The sequence below is a fragment of the Nicotiana tabacum genome, chromosome 1, assembly GCF_000715075.1.
Source record: "Nicotiana tabacum cultivar K326 chromosome 1, ASM71507v2, whole genome shotgun sequence".
In the NCBI taxonomy this organism is placed as follows: domain Eukaryota; kingdom Viridiplantae; phylum Streptophyta; class Magnoliopsida; order Solanales; family Solanaceae; genus Nicotiana; species Nicotiana tabacum.
The window spans coordinates 219763977-219783557 of NC_134080.1; the positions used below are offsets into that span (position 1 = coordinate 219763977).

The 19581-nt window shown below is 35.7% G+C and overlaps 1 protein-coding gene across 2 annotated transcripts; it reads right to left on the bottom strand.

Moving 5' to 3' along the window:
* Positions 1 to 575: 575 nt before the first annotated feature.
* LOC107794857 (uncharacterized) lies at positions 576 to 19525 on the bottom strand. Of its 2 annotated transcripts, none has more exons than XM_075257343.1 (10): positions 19243 to 19525; positions 9839 to 9924; positions 9703 to 9748; positions 9390 to 9597; positions 9203 to 9247; positions 7835 to 7916; positions 7682 to 7733; positions 7132 to 7275; positions 6932 to 7051; positions 576 to 1881 (listed from the first exon to the last, which is right to left on the bottom strand). In XM_075257343.1, the coding sequence occupies exons 1-10, from the start codon at positions 19294 to 19296 to the stop codon at positions 859 to 861; spliced, it is 1860 nt and encodes a 619-aa protein (XP_075113444.1). In that variant the 5' UTR covers positions 19297 to 19525; the 3' UTR covers positions 576 to 858. The 2 variants fall into 2 exon arrangements, with proteins under 2 accessions (XP_075113444.1, XP_075113445.1); XM_075257344.1 differs by having other exon boundaries at positions 576 to 1878; positions 19243 to 19459.
* Between the last annotated feature and the right edge of the window lie 56 nt (positions 19526 to 19581).

The window sequence follows — 19581 nt, forward strand, 5'->3', positions numbered from 1 at the left end:
CTAGGTTTAGCATTTGGGTTTCCATCTTTTTCTCATTATATTATAATATTTTTGTTTTCATATTTGTGAGTACCTTACTTAAGAATATTATATTCTATGGCTTTATGCAATTTAATATTTGAGCCTACCGAAGTTGTCAGACCGAATAAACCAAAAACGAACGGAGAAAAGCTGAACCATAACGAATTTAATTAGGTATGGTATTGGTATAGTATTTTAAGAAACCGAATACCGAACCAAAATGACTAAGTAGTGTTCTGTACCAACTGACGAACACCCCTAACTACAACCATAATCAATGAAGTAGAAAAAATTACTATTTGGACCAAAGATCCATAGCAGCAAAGTATAGCCTCCACTCACTACCTTATTGTTGTTGATCACTGACAAAACTCCTCGGTCCTTGGCTTCAACCTGCAGATTTTTCAGTATGACGTTGGTATTCTACATTACATTTTGATTACCAAAAACATGTTCCGGTAAAGAGTCTATCGAATAACTTTTTAAGTCAAGAAATTTACAATTAAGAACAGGAATAATGGCAGTAAAGGAACAAAGGCATATTAAAACTCATGTAGCAAGAAGAATACAGTAGTATCGGCTGATGATGATACAAAAGATAAGAATCAGAGTTCAGGTTACAAGGCAGATCTATATTTTTTACAAGTCTAATTACTGACTGGAGCTACTAGTAAAAGTCCCTTGTGCTATTCGTGCTTTCAACAACATAAGGGAAGGAGGAATCCACAAGAATAAGTTTCTATCCAGCCTCTCTAGGGCTTCTTTTTGCCTAGGCATCCTAACTTAGTAATATGCCTACACTGACAATGTTTATAACTTTTGGCGACAATGATTTGCTTATACAGATGCATCGTCATGATCCATGGAAGTGGTGGTGGCTCCAGCATCAACATGCTCCTCTTCCTTGGGTTGCTCCTCTGGTGCTTCGGCTAGCTTTGATGTTGAATCAGCTTGAGGCTTAAGAGTTGTTTCAGCAGGAGGCTGCTCTGGTTCTTCATCTGGCTTCGACATTGAAGCAGCCGGAGGCTTAAGAGTTGTTTCAGCAGGAGGCTGCTCTGGTTCTTCATCTGGCTTCGACGTTGAAGCAGCTGGAGGCTTAAGAGGTGTTTCAGCAGGAGACTTCTCTGGTTCTTCATCTGGCTTCGACGTTGAAGCAGCCGGAGGCTTAAGAGGTGTTTCAACAGGAGACTTCTCTGGTGCTTCATCTGGCTTCGACGTTGAAGGAGCCAGAGGCTTAAGAGTAGTTTCTGCAGGAGGCTGCTCTGGTGCTTCATCTGGCTTCGTTGTTGAAGCAGCCGCAGGCTTAAGAGTTGTTTCAGTAGGAGGCTCCTCTGGTGCTTCATCTGACTTCGACGTTGAAGCAGCCGGAGGCTTAAGAGTTGTTTCAGCAGGAGACTTTTCTGCTGTTTCAGCTGGTGCTTCGTTCATTCTTTCTGTTTCAGCTGGTGCTTCGTTCATTCTTTCTGCCAGCGGCATCTCTCTTTTTTCTTCCCGAGGCACCTCAGTTGTTCCTGCTACAGGCTTCTCTTTCATTTCTTCCATATGCTGGGGTGTTGTTTCTGCCAAAGTATTTCCTATTAGAGAATCAGTACTGGATTTCTGCAGCTGCATAGGAACAACATTGGGTACTGCATTGGTGGTGTCCTCCGGAGCAGGCTGCTTTTGTGTTGGTTCCGCTGGCTTTATCCTTGATTCAGTTTGTGCTTTCTGAGTTGTTTCAGATGGAGGGTAGACCTTTGTAGTGTTGCCCCTTGTGATGTCGTTACCTATTTTCTGCTGCTTCAGAGATTCAGCATTAAGTTGCTGCAACCTATAGTCAGTTTCAGGCCGACGACAAACCTTTCTCAGAGGAACAATCTCCTGGATAGGAAAAGACTAAGTCAATTAGATGTCTCAAATTCTATAAAACTACTAACACCCATGGATGAAAACTAGATGTCTCAAATATAAATGACCAACATTAAAGGTAGATAGTGTACCCCACTGCGCAGCACAAGGTCTATAAAAAACCGACTTACATGCGACAAGCATCAGATATTACACCTAAACATTGTGAAGTCTCTTTTTAACTTCAAATTTAACATGGTCCTCTAAGTAGAAGGCTCAGATATATTCCAAAATAACCAGGAATAGATAACAATGCAAAAACTTTCAGCTGCAGCAACTGTCGATAGTTGATACCACCATGTCTGAAAATGGCTCCCTGACTATTCAAAAACCACTTGGCTGCATTAGAATATAGTTGGCCTAAAAGTCATTATTCTATTTCTTCTAATGGATGGGCTATATGGCCACACCCCAGTCCTCTCCCCCTCCCTCCCTTTGCCTAGTTCCAAGTTTATCTTTGTTCTCCCTCATAAACTAGGCTTAGCCTAGGATAAAAACTATTAGAACGTCCCGTACAACACTTATGTTCAGTCTACTTGTAGCACCACATAATATCTGATCCATCATAATCACTGGTCTTTTCCTTAACCCGTTCCTGGTATTTTATTTCCTCAATATTTTATTTGATCAATTTCGTTCCGTCTGTCTGACACTGAACCGATATTCCAGCTGACGTCTCTCAGAGGCAAGTGTTACTAACCATGCAAAGAAACAAGAGGTGATCTCTCTTCAGTTGCTGATTTCAGCCAAAGGACAACTGTAGAAACTAACGTATCATAACAGATCAACACAAGGCTAAAAACAGGAGGCTTGGCATCCGTTGGGCAAGCCCTAAGAAATTCAGGAATATATTAGAGTGCTGGGAACCTGCATGTCCAGAAGCATCCTTAAAGAAGATTTGGAAAGATATTCCTCTTAGCATAGCTTGGACGATATGGAAAGAAAGAAATAATAGGTGTTTTGAAGGCAAGAAGGAGCAGCTGCAATATGTGAAATACAATTGTTTACATTATTTGTACTATTGGAAAGATGGAAATGTTCTTATGAATTTTCATGATATGCTGGACATGCTAAACCGCTTAGGACTTTAATGTTTTTAAGCCAGCAGTATCTCTGTATTTTTACAGTATCAGCTTGATACTGTTTTTAATAAAATCTTCACCTTATCAAAAAAAAAAAAAAAGGCTAAAACAGGAGGCATGATAAAAAGATAGGAATAATAACCAATCTGTAAACAGCAGTTGTCAAATTTAAAAGGAAGATGCAGTTTTTAACGAGCGATCTGACTATTTGTGCGTATTTGCTGCTAAAGCTGTTTCTTCCTTATGAACAATTGTTTTTTTGTTAGTAACAAGCAACAAACAATTTTACCAGTAAAGAAGCACAAAGTAGTCAGAAATCTGAAATAAAATCAGGAAAGCTTATGCCAGAATCTATATATTATTAAAAGGAGAGGAAAAAACCCTCTCCTTAAGCCAAGTGTCATCATCAGAATATGCCACATGGTACTTTAGGACAAGCCTCCAAAAAAATAGGAGCTATAAAATTATTTGAAAAATAACTTCTTCACAATTAATAGAGTTAGTTAATATTCATTTTCTGGATAGAATTTGTTAATTTTGAATCTATGTTTTTTAGTAATGATCTAGAAAGATGAATATTTTCCTTAAAACATGGAAGATATGCATCTGAATATAGTTATTCCAACTTTTACGTACGTATTAAGATATTTCGTTGTTTTTTTATTTTTGAAAATTTGTGACTTCATTGCAAATCGAAAAAAAAGATTTATTTTGGTAAGAAAGTATCATGAAGAACTTCTCCGATTTCTTTTTCTTTTTTTTCCCCTTTTTTCCAAGGACTCTTCTCCTCTAATCTTTTAAAAATTTAACCAAGTAATGGTCTTCAATATTTTTGTTAAATTCTTTTTATTTTTCACGTTCAAATTAGACAGTGTGCATATGCTACGTTTTACCTGTGTCTAATTTGGAACATGGGAAGCAATCATAAAATAGTAGCGGAGCCAGAATTTTTATTAAGGGTCAAAATTTTAAAAAATTAATACAGAAAGAAGTTAAGGGGTTCAATGCATAGTCTCTATATCTATAGTTATATATTTTATATATTATTAAAAGGAAACAAAAGACATGTAGTAGTTTTAGTGCAAAATCAGTTAGGTAAATTAATAATTAGTTATTTAATTATTTTTAAACTCAAATTCAAAATCAGTTGTTTGGTTATGAGTGCTCCGAAATGTTAATTTGCACCATTTTCTCTCCAGTTAAGGTTATAGTTATCCCAACTTTTGAAATGTTTAAAATTCAATAACATACGTTTTTACCTCCTTATTTTCAAGAAAAAAGCAGGTTACATTAGTTGCACATTATACTTCCTTAACTGTTTTTAAAAGAAATTGAAAAGTCATGCCTCCCCCCTACATGTTTTCTTAATTAATAATAATAATAATAATTACACCCTATTCTTTTTTTAAAATTATTTAAAATAAATTCTTGCCGTTTTTTGGCTAAATTATATAAAGATTCTTTATAGAATAATATTAATTCAAGCTTATCAAGTGTCCTAATAAAAAAGTTCTAAATTTGTTTTGAAATATGCAAAATCTGAACTTAAGTTTAACCGTGCAGCCGTAATCTAAGGCACATTTAGGACTCTTTTTTTGAGAAATTATCATTTTTTTATATTAACTTTTAAACTAATTTTCTTAATAAACAAACGTAGTTGAACTACTTCTTTATAGAGAAAAAAATGCAGATTGTTTACATTAATTTTGTAAACTTAAAAACAACTTTTAATTATACTTTTGAATTTAAAGCGGTTACAATTTCTCAGATTTATCCTAAACCCCATCCCTTACAATTTTTATCTCTTCTTTTCAATCTATTTTCTTTTTTTTCTCAGTAACCTTATGGTTTTTTTCTCCTTCTCTTTCGCTTTCTTATTCTCAGAATCTCAGTAATGGTCGCAGCCTCGAGGAAATGACTTGATAAGATTCAAGATACATGTGAAGGTGAAAGATAATATTGGTGATACCATTTTTTATTTATTTATGAAGAAGCTAAAAGTTTATTCGATTGCGAAAAGTTTAGTGGATCACAGTGAATCATTATCAAGTGATGTTCTTCTACAACTTACATTATTGTGCAATCGTATAATATTTATTCAAGAACTATATGATCACGATAATATACTTTTTTTTAACTTTCTAATAAATGTGGAACCGTAACGGCTAATGACTGTAAGGAGGCAGATGAAATTGTTGTAGCAAAAGTGTGTTTTCATAAACATATATATTTTTTTGATGTTGTAATTTATATTTTTACTTTTCAACAATTTAATTTTAAGTTTTTTTTTTTAATTTGCAGGAAGATGACGCATCAATTAATGCTAATGGGGCTTTTAATTCTCCTTCCATTACTAAATATTATTTAATGAACATTTGTTGAAAATATTTTTGGTTGAGTATTTTTTTTATTATTTTGTATTGAAAAAGTTATGATTTCAAATTTTTATTTTTATGTTTGTGTTGCAATTTTACGAACTTAGAGTCTCATCATGTATTGATTATGAGGTTAATAATGAAGCCACAACAATTAAGGTATGACTTAGTTAACTTTAAGCTTCTTAAATTGTTTAATATTCTTGGTATTACTTTTATGTGTTATCCTGTTAGTTTTTTTTTTTCTGTGTTAATATTTTTATTAATCCATTTGATTTATTAATTTTAGAAATCTCTAGATAATTTAGTCGTGCCATTCAATGAAGATGTGTATGAGCATACAAATGTGTTTAGAGGCTAAAATGAGAAATAATATATCAACTACTTTGTAAGATCATGAGCCATCTCAAGTTTATTATTGGGAAGTTAGAAGCAAAAGTTTATTTTCATGTTGCATATGATTTTAATATAATATTTTAAAATATCGATATAATTTATAAAATAATAGTAAATCAAATCTTTGTTTATAAGTTATAAAAAGCTCAAGCAATTAAGTAAAATCCTGCTAAAAGATTATTAAATTATTACCTTTAGATGCCATCAATATTCTTAGGTCTATCTCAAGTTTGGATTGATTTTCATTATTTATATCGGTTGATATAATGTTTATTTTATAAATTTAAAGAATGAAGCAGTTTTGAGTAACAAAATAAAAGTATAAAAATAATTTAGGTTTAAACAATATAAAATATCAATTTATATTATATTAATAGAGGAATGATAGGCAAGGACATAAGTGAACAACTGAAAAATAATCGTATGATAAGGTACTTAAAACTGCAAACACAAAATATATGCAACAAGAAAAAAAAGTATACGAATAAAAAATTATAGTATATATATATATATATATATATATATATATATATATATATATATATATATATTTGAATTTTCTATGAGAAAGTCTTTGAATTATGATTCAACAAAACATACTTTACGGATAAGGTTATCTAACTGAAATCTTAATAGATGTTAAATGATAACAAATATAATTTAAATTCATGTGTACATAATATCAATAACTAAAACTAAAATTAAATATATCATATTGGAAACAAAATATAAGTAGTTCCAAATCATTATTTATTATAAGTAAAATACTAAATAAAAAAATTAACGAAAAGTATTATAGTAAAAAAATGCATATAAGAGGATGACAGGGATTACGTGAGGAATTTATGATTTCGAATAATGTGTAAAACAAATAAAGTAAATAATTATATAATGTTAAAGTTATGGTTAACAAATTTAGACAATGAACAAAGCTTATATATTGATTTTTTTTATTAGTATTAACTAATATAACCATTCGAGGTGCTAAATATGTTAGCATTCTCTCATGTAAGCTTACAATATTATTTTAGAATATGCTAAATCTTAAAATTATTTAATAAACCTGTATATTCATGATTATATTTGTCAATTATCCGCGCATTGCGCGGGTATGTATACTAGTATAGAGATAAAAGCAGAAAATTACAGAAAAAAGGATTAATTGAATACCTCAGACTGATCATGATCATAACGAACCAGAAACCGACAACGGCAACCTCTCACATCATGTCTGCGTCTTTGAGCATCAAGGACATGCGCATCAAAGTACAGAGCCTGCTCTTTGCCTTCCTGAAAATTATAAGAGCATTAGCTAAATGATGACAGTTTGGTAAGTTTAGCTTTAGCAATTGACCCATAATAAAATGCACCTGGAAGCAAAGAATCAGATCACCAGGGAGAACTGCAACACATTCTGACGATTCGCATGGAAGGGATCGCTGTCTTACGTGCTTACATACATTTACCCACTCATCCTCCTCTGCTCCAAACCCCGCAAATCGAACCAGGACTTCCTGAAATTAGAAGTTTATCACCATTAAGAGGGAAAAAAAGGATAAGGTAAAACAGACCGGAAGAAGAAGATATGCACAAGGTAAATGAAACAACTTCATGGAGATAGCCTCTAGTTTTGGAGCATGTTCCAGACAAAGACATAGTTTGCATTATGATCCTCAACATCAGACAAAAAGGCCACGCATGTTACAGAGGGGCTGGAAAACGTAACTAGAAAAGCACCCTCATGTATTTCCTGATTTCTGAAAAATAAGAGGGCTAAACCTGGCTCAACAATCAATAGCAAACTCCATTGGGTAAAAAGAAAGAGCGGAAAGATAATTCTATGCATAATATACAAATTTAACCACCCGGCTAACAATAATATCTTTCATGGAACATAAGATAGGTATCTCTGAGAATTACCGGATCAGCAGTTTCCACAGATCTATGTGATAGGAAGCTTGCTACATCATACCTAAGGAAGGATAATATCATTAAGAGCGGATCTAATGAAGATGGAAATGAAGAAAATGATAAAGCCAAGCATAAATGTATAGAATGACTTAAAAGACAAACCATGCACCATCTCTTGCAGATTTAGCTTCAAACTCCATTTGAATGTTATCTGAAGCACTCCTGCCCACATTTTGTGCTGCCACTAAAAAATAAGTAGAAAATATGTAGAGTTAGGTTATGACTTGAAAGAAATATAATTAGAGGAAAAAGTAGTTCTTTTCAAGAGAGAAACAGGGGAAAAGGAGCAAAAGGAACCTGCAGATTTTTGCAGTATTATTTTTTATTACAGTACTTGAAATTTAGCCACATTTCTTATTCATCATTTTATCAACAAGGGTAGTGATTCAGCCACTATTTTCCTAAATATCATTGTTGAAGTATTTTCCTAGAGATGGACAGATTTCCAAAAAAATGTATAATCTAGTGAAACCACAAACAAAACTCCTATTTGATGAGATATGCCTCATTCATTCCAAAACAGCCAAATCTAATCACACATCTTCTGAAGATCAAAATCAATGGACTCTATGTTTCCAAGAGTCAATCTGCTCTCATTAAACAACAGAGGCACCTCGTATTCGTGGATCTAGCTACTTGTTCTAATTAATTATCACCATTTTTTGTACTCCGAAATTAGAGAGAATATTCAGCTTCTTAACAATATGACGGCGGTTCAGTGGGTATCCTCCTCCAGTTAACATTTCATTGCAAGTTCTCATGAATTCACTTTAATAAAATCCAGCTCAGGATCAAAATCACATCATCTTTTTCAGCAGTTCAATAATTCTGCCGGCCTACGGAATTCAATTCTGAAAGCACCATATTCTCAGCTAGCCTGGATCAACAACAACCTACCCAGTGTATTCCCACAAGTGGGGTAGTATGTACGCAGACCTTACCGCTATCTTATCAATTCAAGATAAGGTGGATACCAAGAAGCTTAAGAAACAGCTTAAACACCATAATGCCTTTACCATACTTTTAGCACATTACACTATCAAAAGTATCAACAAAGCTATTATTAAGTATGGCATACTTCTGCTCCCTCCAGCTCTAGTTAAGACTGATCAAATGTGCACACTGCCACATACGAGAAGGCCACAGAACAGGGTAACTAGACATATAGCAATCAGACATTTATCACATGGCAAAATATAGATTAGTAGAATGATATAATCTTCTTTTTTTTGGTTTTGTGCGTGTGATAAGGTAATATATATTTGATATTGTGGGATTAAAAAAACCCCGTGCAAGTAGTATATAAAAAAGTAGAGAACCTACACAACAGTAGAATGAGGTAATATGCAACTAGCAATAAATGATAATCGTGATAGACAAACATAAGTTGGTAAACCCATTGCAAGGATCACTAAGAAGACTCTTTGCAAAAGAACAAGAAACCATAAGAATATTGCTCAACAGTTCTACCTGATGGAGCAGGTAGAGGTTGAGGCGCTTGGGGCATTGATTTCACTGTAAGTAACAAAAGTCAGACAAGTTAAGGTCTTAAGGAAGAACAGTGAAAACCAAATATATAAGACTCTTGTTAATCATAAATAAAGCAGAGAGAAATTTGCGACTGTTTTGAAACACGGTAGTAAATTTCAAATTCTACCTTGAGGAGAAGATATGGGTTGAGAAGCTTGGGGCATAATCCTTACTGCAGCTGGATCACTCTGAGGCACAGGTGACGCACTCAATTTTGCAGGAGTTCTTACCATAGCTGAATCACTTTGAGGCACTGACGGGGTACTAAATTTACCAGGAACCTTAGCTGTTTTTGCTCTAATAGCATATCGTCTATTTTGGAACCAGTTCCAAACCTATGACAATACTTTCATAATTTCAGGTAAAAAATAAATAGTGAATGGTTATGAAAACATTTTACATTCAATCATCAGAGGTTTAAAAAAGGAAAAGCCTCTTACTTGTTTCATTTGAACCATAATTTTTCCAGATCTCTCCGCTGAAGAACTAAATAGAGTAGGTACATTACTATCCAACCTTCATGAGCATATAAAATCAAAGGAACAACTCTAAATATATGGCTCATTAACAACCTACCTAAACTTCTCAGCAAGAGCTACGAGAACTTCACGAGCTGGCATTGTAGCATTATGTGCTTGCAATATAGCTTCCATCTCAGCGACCTGCAATGTTTGACAAATTACTAAGGCTTTAAACACGATTCTATATCTCGCTGTGAAGTTACCAGATGCAACTACTGTACAAGTACAATTAAGCTGTCAGGCACATGCTATATTGCTCAGACTCGGGTGGGGTATACGAGGCGGGTGCGGATCTAGAGGTCAGACTCGCCATCATATAAACTTTAGGATTCGGGGGTATGGATCTGAGTGCGGATACGGATGTTGGGGTACGGACAATGAATTTATATATAAAGTATATATTTTGACTAGTTAAAGTTATTGAATTAAAACTAATAAAATATTATTCTTTATAAACACCTAATAATTTATTCATAAGATATCTCGCGTAATAGAAAAGCATTCTCATAATTTATATAACTATAAGCTCATATATATATATATATATATATATATATATATATATATATATATATATGTAAAACCAAATATCAAACCATATTTCTCGGTCATAGAATGTAGTCAAAGTACCAAAAGTAAGTTGACCAAATCCGGAATAGATCCAACACCCACACTCATGTCATGTTGACATGGGTGCCACAGGGATTTTGAAGAGTCCGTCTGTCGGCACAACATAGGTCGCATGTGTGGAGAAATGTTTTGGTATAACAGTTGAAAAAGGGAAGGATGTATGATAAGTGGGAAAGCTTCTATGGCGTACATTTCTCCACGGTTACTTCAAAATTAACAAAAGCAGCTCATGAATTGATGAAAAACATCTCATGTTGACAAGTGAAATCTTTCATCAAATGGAACTACTTAAATGAGTTAATACCCTAAAATCCCCCTAAGTATCATGTTTTTGTCACTTTCATGCTTAAACTATTCGGTGTCTCCAAAACCCCCCGAACTATATTGCCCTTCATGCCAAAAACCCCTCGTTTCATTCTTAGTAGTGCGTCTAGTACACGCTCCTAATTATCTAAAACATATGCCATGTAATACTACACGTGGCTATTTAACCATGCCTAGAACCCCATAAACTACCACTCTTTTGTCAGTTACCTACTTTTTTTTTTTTGATTTGCACCGGGTGTCCGAGTTTCTAAGAGCCCCGACTAATCCCGGGGGTGCACAGGCCCTCGGCAAGGAGTTTCCCGCAAGTGCACCACGGTTAATTCAGGTTATACCCAGTCCGATCGCCCTCAGAAATTGTTTGCACCCAGTGGGTTTCGAACTTGAGACCTTGAAAGGGAGCAAACCCCAAGGCTCAAGTTACCTACTTAAACTATCTAGTGCCTCAAAACCCCCTGAACCATATTCCCCTAAGTATATTAAAACCCCATGTTGAATTCTTAGAGGTGCGTCTGTCTAACTATATTAACTTATAGTTTGTACTGATTCTTTATATAGTTTACTTATGATGTATTACTCTCGGATGACTGATTAATTATAGGACTTTTGGCCAAAATAGTATCTAATGTAATGGGTTAATTTTAGGTTTAACTGTGGTTGTGCTTTATACTAGACCCAATTGAATAACTCCTTATTACATTCACTTTGCAGCACAATAAAAACTAAATAAAGGCATATAGTATTGCATTTATGAAAAATCATCTTATATTACATAAACAAGATTACACATAGTAACATTTCGCAAATAACAAACTAATCGGCCAACAAATATATTCTCTAATTCCAAATTACACAAATAAGGTTTAAGAGAAACAACTTTATTCTCTACAACAAGGTGTTGGTTTAATAAGAAGATTTAAATTGGTGTTCTTTCAACAATATGTGTAAGAAGAAGACTAAAAAAGAACAAATAAATAAATTATTTCAGAGGAAACAAGAGAGGGAGAATTTTTTCCATAGGGAACCCATATGGAAAACCGAAGAATAAAGGTGAAAAAAATGAAGAAGCAGGTGAAAAATAAAAAAGAAAGGTGAAAAAATAAAAAAGAAAGATGAAAAATAAGGAAGAATGGTGAAAAATGAGAAGTAAGGTGGATATAAAGGAAATAAAAACAAAATTGAAAAAGGGTTAGGCTAATTAGCCATTACTTTCTATCAGGTGGGCCATTTTGATGGCTTTTTTCAGCTGCCACACGCTCCCAAGCGATTGTGTACACACGTTATACCAGGTAAGCAACGAGGGAGTTTAAATATGAAGGGCAATATAGTTCAAGGGGGTTTTTGGGACACCGAATAGTTTAAGTAGGAAACTGACAAAAACGTGATAGTTAGGGTATTAACTTAACTTAAATAGCAAAGAATTGAGCACTTTTTTGAAAGGATATGTATTAGTGTAAAGATAGGCAAGCAACTAGGGGCATAAATAAGCATCTGGACTTTCCCGCAGCTTTATTTCTAGACAACTCCATATTCCATATGCTTATTGGACGATTACCTCCATTTCTCCAGTATAAACACTTCATCAGGAGAAAGTATGAGTAAGACCTCCTTTCAGTAAGTAATGTCATCTATCTTACTCATGATGTTATTATTCCATAATTCATATCTCAATTTGCACAAGTTTTCAACCTAGTGCTTCGCTTGTAAGGAATATGCAATACTACGAAATCATGAAAACTTTTGGAAACACCAAATAGTTGTAGGAGTTGATATTCTCAAATTTACTTTAGAGACAGTTCTAACTGAGAAGGAATAGAGAATAAAGTACAGGATCAAGTCAAGCTTCAAGCAAGAGGAAAGCTCTAATGTAATTTCGAGCACTGGACATTCTGAAGTAGAATTAGGTAGGTTAGATTTCTTCTATTGGTTGCATCCACCAGCTGTTGTGTTTTGTTTATGAGCAGATTTTGGAATTTAATGAATAAAACTTTACTCATGATTGCTACTCCCTCTATTCCAATTTATGAGGCATACTTTTCTGTTTAGGTTGTCCCAAAAAGAACGACGCATTTCTACACTTAGAAAAAATTTAAATTTAAAATTCTCATTGTAATTTTAGTGAGATGATTTATAGTCACACAAACGTTTTTGGATTGTTTTAGACCACAAGCTTCAAAAGTCTGTCTTTCTTACTTAAACTACGTGTCTAGTAAAACAACGCCGCAAAAAATGAGATGGCGGGATTAGTAATCATGGAGCTTAGTTTAATTTGGTTGCTCTCCGCATACACTACCCTCCCTCGACTCCACTTGTAGGTATTATGTTGTTGCTCCGCGCACCTTAGTACCTTCACTTTAGTGAGGAAACGATAGAGAAGGCCGAAGGCCGAGGGCGAGGCCAGAACATTCCTGACACCTAATGGACATGAATTGTCAGGCTCCAGCTCAACCCCCTTCCCAGCGCAACCCTACATTTTCTACATATTCTAATGATTTGACTGCAATATCTTCATGAGAATCCTTGATCCTTAGATTGAATGATGCTCATGCTGAAATTTAAGTTAAGGGCTTGCTTTCTTCCCTCTTCTGTGAAACCTTACTACGTTATCAATGTCAGACACAACACTCTTTTTCTCATGACTCTCTTCAAAGTCTAAAGTGCAGCATCATATGACCACACACATATGCAGGTGGCAGTCGGACTGGCAACATATAGAGGCATCTTTAGCACACAGTTTCATACTTAGTGATTAATTTATTGTCTTAACAAATATTTCCTAGTCTTTTAAATATTTTTAAAGACATTTTAAACCCCTTACAGGGACTCATACTTCATGCAGATACACTACTTCAGGAAAATTCCGAAAATAACTCAACAAAAAGCATGTCCTAGAGGTCAATGAAGTAGAGGAGAACCATGAGGTCTCAAGTTCAAATTTCTTCCCGTCTACCTAAGTCTTGGACAGGATTACCCGATGCATGTGTTGATGGGAGGTAGTAACATCATCACCGTAACCCAACCAACACGCTTCGGCCTATCTATTCCTGATTTTGAATAATTTAGCTTCATAGTATCACACTTAGCGTGTTCTTACGTCACTCCCTACTTTTATCTTTTGTGACTAATTTTACGTGTATTACCTAATTTTAATATTTTTCATTAATTTTTATGCGTTTTTATATTTTTTTTATGTTACTTTTTAATAGGTAGTGAGTGGAGTGCGCACAAGCTGACCCAGACACCACAATGACCACATCATGAAGACACAACCAAAATTTGTTATTGAGAGAGAATTGAAAATGTGGAATTTTGCCAAGGTGGAGATTTGTTGAAGTTTGGCAAAATGCCAAAGTCCCACATTGGTTGGGAGTTAAGTTTGGGGGGATTTTTCCCCTATAAAAGAAGGCCTAATGTTTAGGATTGAAACACACCTCTCATTTGCCTTCTCATCTGTTTAAGGCATTTGTATCTTCTCTCTTTAGTATTATTTCACTTGTATTTTTGGAGTGGAATAAAATATTTGGTTGTGTCCGAGGAGTAGGCAAAATTAGCCGAACCTCGTAAATTCTGGTGTTCCCTTTATTATTGCTTTATTGTCTTATTTATTATTTGGTGGTTGTCATAATTTTTGGTATAGTAGTTGTGACTTATTCACACTCTATACATTTGGCTTCCGCAACAATTGGTATCAGAGCCAAGGTACTGTCTAAGTATGCTCTGTGGTTGCAGCATAGTCTGATCTTCCACATCAGAAAAGATTTATCTTGGTAACTGAGTCAAGGTTCTGTCTGAGTATGCTCTGTGGTTGCAGCTTAGTCTGATCTTCCACACCAGAAAGGAAATAATCTTGATTTGTGTCGTCAGCTATTAAATAATATTTGTGTCAAAGATGGGAGACAATAAACAAGAAGAATCTACATCAAGTGTCAACAATACGTCATCATTGGCATCTTCGCTTATGACAAGAATTGTGTCAAATGCGAAATTTGCGGTCGAAATATTTGACGGGTCCGGACATTTTGGGATGTGGCAAGGCGAGGTTCTAGATGTCCTTTTTCAACAAGGGCTAGATCTGGCCATTGAAGAAAAGAAACCAGATGTTATTGGAGAAGAAGATTGGAGAATTATCAACCGTGTTGCTTGCGGTACCATTCGATCCTACCTTGCTAGAGAACAGAAATATCCATACACAAAGGAAACTTCTGCAAGTAAATTATGGAAAGCACTGGAGGATAAATTTTTGAAGAAAAACAGTCAAAATAAATTGTACATGAAGAAGAGACTGTTTCACTTCACCTATGTTCCTGGTACCACGATGAATGAACATATCACCAGTTTCAATAAGTTGGTTACAGATTTGCAAAATATGGATACAACTTATGATGATGGTGACTTGGCCTTGATGTTGTTGGCGTCACTTCCTGATGAGTACGAGCACCTTGAAACTACTCTACTCCATGGAAATGACGAAGTTTCTCTCAGAGAAGTTTGTTCGGCTTTGTACAGCTATGAACAAAGAAAGCGAGAAAAACAGAAGGGCGGAGAAGGAGAAGCACTATTTGTGAGGGGTCGTCCTCAAAATCAAACGAGGACAAAGAAGGGAAGATCCAAGTCAAGATCCAGACCCAGCAAAGATGAATGTGCCTTTTGTCGAGAAAAAGGGCACTGGAAGAAAGACTGTCCGAAGTTGAAGAATAAGGCCAAACATAACAATGGAAAGGCCATTATGGATTCAAATGTAGCTGATTGTGATGATTCAGACTTCTCATTAGTTACAACAGAGTCATCAACATCATCAGACATATGGTTGATGGACTCGGCTTGTAGCTATCATATGTGTCCCAACAGGGACTGGTTCATGGAATTTCAAGAAGGAGAATATGGAGTCATCCACACAGCGGATAACAGCCCTCTTACCTCATATGGCATTGGTTCAATACGATTAAGGAACCATGATGGAATGATCAGAACATTGATAGATGTTCGATATGTACCGGATTTGAAGAAGAATCTCATCTCTGTGGGAGCCCTAGAATCAAAAGGGTTCAAAATCATTGCAGAAAATGGAGTGATGAGAGTATGCTCCGGTGCACTAGTGGTAATGAAGGCTAATCGGAAGAATAATAATATGTACCGCTATCGTGGCAGTACAGTTATTGGGACAGCGACAGTAACATCCAGTGACGACAAAGAGGCAGAAGCAACCAAGCTATGGCACATGCGCTTGGGACATGCTGGAGGAAAATCCTTGAAAACTCTATCAGATCAAGGATTGTTAAAAGGAGTAAAGGCTTGCAACTTGGAGTTTTGTGAGCATTGTGTCAAAGGGAAACAGACAAGGGTTAAATTTGGTACAGCGATCCATAATACTAAAGGCATTTTGGATTATGTACACTCTGATGTTTGGGGTCCTTCCAAAACACCTTCATTGGGTGGGAAGCACTATTTTGTAACCTTTGTTGATGATTTTTCTCGAAGAGTGTGGGTGTATACAATGAAAAACAAAGATGAAGTGCTGGGAATTTTTCTCAAATGGAAGACGATGGTGGAGAATCAAACAGGCAGGAGGATCAAGGGTATTCGCACAGACAATGGAGGTGAATACAAAAATGATCATTTCAATAAGGTCTGTGAAAATGATGGCATCGTCCGACACTTCACTGTTAGACATACACCACAACAGAATGGAGTGGCAGAACGTATGAACCGGACCTTGCTGGAGAAGGTACGGTGTATGTTGTCCAATGCTGGCTTGGGCAAAGAATTTTGGGCTGAGGCAATTACATATGCATGTCACCTCATTAATCGTCTACCATCTGCTGCTATTGATGGCAAAACACCATTTGAAAAATGGTACGGAAAACCTGCTGTAGATTATAACTCTTTGCACGTGTTTGGCTCAACTGCATATTATCATGTGACGGAGTCAAAATTGGATCCAAGGGCAAAGAAGGCTATTTTTATGGGAATTACTTCTGGAGTCAAAGGATATCGCTTATGGTGCCCTATGACAAAGAAAGTAATATTCAGCAGAGATGTTACCTTTGATGAATTTGCTATGGTAAATAAGGTAACAGAAGATACCAAACAAAATGAAGGTGCTTCTAAGCAGGTGGAGTTTGAGGGAAAATTTATTTTTCCTACACAAGAAGCAGAGGAGGAAACAAATGAAGATTACCCTCTGGAAGGAGAGCCAGTAGAGGAGATTTCAACTCAGGAATCTCAACAACAACTTGAATCAATAGCAACCAACAGGCCAAAAAGAACAATAACGAAACCTGTTCGTCTCATAGAGACGGTTGCTTGTGCAACCTCAATTGTAGCTGATGATGTTCCTACTACTTATAAAGACGCTGTCCAAAGTTCAGAAGAAGATAAGTGGAGGATTGCCATGAATGATGAAATACAGTCCCTTCATCAGAATCATACATGGAGATTGGCCAATCTCCCGAAGGGAAAGAAAGCAATTGGGTGCAAATGGGTATTTGCAAAGAAGGAAGGATTTCCTAACCAAGTAGATGTTCGCTACAAAGCAAGATTGGTGGCCAAAGGATATGCTCAAAAGGAGGGAATTGATTACAATGAAGTGTTTTCTCCAGTTGTAAAACATCCTCCATTAGAATTATGTTGGCTTTGGTAGCACAATTGGATTTGGAACTAGTTCAGATGGATGTAAAAACTGCGTTTTTACATGGAAACTTGGAGGAGGAAATCTACATGACTCAGCCAGAAGGATTCAAAGTTGCTGGAAAAGAAAATATGGTGTGCAAACTTGAAAAATCGTTGTACGGATTGAAACAATCTTCTAGACAATGGTACAAGCGATTTGACGAGTTTATGTTGCGGCAAGGGTACAAGAGAAGCAAATACGATCATTGTGTGTATTTGCACAAGCTTAAAGATGGTTCCTTTGTATATCTTCTCCTATATGTTGATGATATGTTGATAGCTTCCAAGAATTCGGAAGAAATTGATAAGTTGAAGATTCAACTGAAGAAGGAGTTCGAGATGAAGGATTTGGGTGAGGCAAAGAAAATTCTTGGCATGGAGATAATTAGAGATAGACGTTCAAAGAAACTTTGTTTATCTCAAAAGGAATATTTGAAGAGAGTACTTCAACGTTTTGGCATAGATGACAAGACTAAGCCAGTTAGTACTCCACTTGCTTCCCATTTTAAGCTAAGTACTACTATGTCGCCAATGGATGAAGCTGAACGAGAGTATATGTCAAAGGTACCATACGCAAATGCTGTTGGTAGCTTGATGTATGCAATGGTTTGCACAAGGCCTGACATTTCACAAGCTGTTGGAGTTATTAGCAGATATATGCACAATCCAGGAAGGAGCATTGGCAAGCTGTGAAGTGGATTCTACGGTATATTCATAATACTGTAGATGTCGGGTTAGTTTTTGAGCAGGAAGACAATCAGTTTGTAGTTGGATATTGTGACTCAGATTTTGCGGGTGATATGGACAAACGAAGATCAACTACTGGTTATGTGTTTACTTTTGCAAAGGCACCAGTTAGTTGGAAGTCTACTTTGCAGTCAACAGTTGCTTTGTCTACAACAGAGGCAGAGTACATGGCTATTACAGATGCTGTGAAAGAGGCAATTTGGCTTCAAGGATTGCTAAAGGAGCTTGGTGTTGAACAAAAAGGTATCACAATTTTTTGTGATAGTCAAAGTGCTATTCAATTAGCGAAGAACCAAGTTTATCATGCAAGGACGAAGCACATTGATGTTCGGTATCATTTCGTACGAGAAATCATAGAAGAAGGTGGAGTCACGGTGAAGAAAATTCATACTACAGAGAATCCTGCTGATATGCTGACAAAGGTGGTGACTGCGGTCAAGTTTCAACATTGTTTGGATTTGATCAACATTGTTGAACACTGAAGATTGAAGATGAAGACACAACCAAAATTTGTTATTGAGAGAGAATTGAAAATGTGGAATTTTGCCAAGGTGGAGATTTGTTGAAGTTTGGCAAAATGCCAAAGTCCCACATTGGTTGGGAGTTAAGTTTGGGGGGATTTTTCCCCTATAAAAGAAGGCCTAATGTTTAGGATTGAAACACACCTCTCATTTGCCTTCTCATCTGTTTAAGGCATTTGTATCTTCTCTCTTTAGTATTATTTCACTTGTATTTTTGGAGTGGAATAAAATATTTGGTTGTGTCCGAGGAGTAGGCAAAATTAGCCGAACCTCGTAAATTCTGGTGTTCCCTTTATTATTGCTTTATTGTCTTATTTATTATTTGGTGGTTGTCATAATTTTTGGTATAGTAGTTGTGACTTATTCACACTCTATACATTTGGCTTCCGCAACAATGCCCTCACAAGTCTGCAACTACAAATTGCATAATGAAAGACAAATACGAAACAGGCAAAGAACAATCAGGAGAAAAATCTATAAATAAACTCTACATAAAACATAAAAGCAGTATAATGAACAAATTGAAGCTCACAAAATATGTAATATAGAGAAAACAATTGGTATTAACCTCAGTGGCGTTGAAACGGAAAGTAGGACCTCCGTTACTCGGCGGTCTTCCCATCTGTTAACGGCGTTAATGGAAAACAAAGCAATAGAAAATCTCAGAAAGCAATTGAAGCCTGCCGCCGGCGGGAGGAAACGACGGGTAGTATTTGAGAAACGATTAAACGGCCGTGAGAGGGAAAGAGAAGAAATTGGGATTGGATTTGTTTTCACGTTAATATAAGTATTTTCTTTTTCCTTTTTCCTTTTATTTTCTTTTTTCCACGTTACTTTTTCCTTTTATCTTTGTTTTTCTTGATAAATCAATTTATTCTGTTTTTATTCCTTTTAGAATTTAAATAGT

Coding starts and splice junctions, on each gene's coding strand:
- LOC107794857 (XM_075257343.1), bottom strand. CDS start 19,296: ATGGGAAGACCGCCGAGTAACGGAGGTCCTACTTTCCGTTTCAACGCC. Junction 9,248..9,389: donor ACCCATATCTTCTCCTCAAG/GTAGAATTTGAA, acceptor TGTTACTTACAG/TGAAATCAATGCCCCAAGCG. Junction 1,882..6,931: donor ATGATCATGATCAGTCTGAG/GTATTCAATTAA, acceptor TTTCCTATCCAG/GAGATTGTTCCTCTGAGAAA.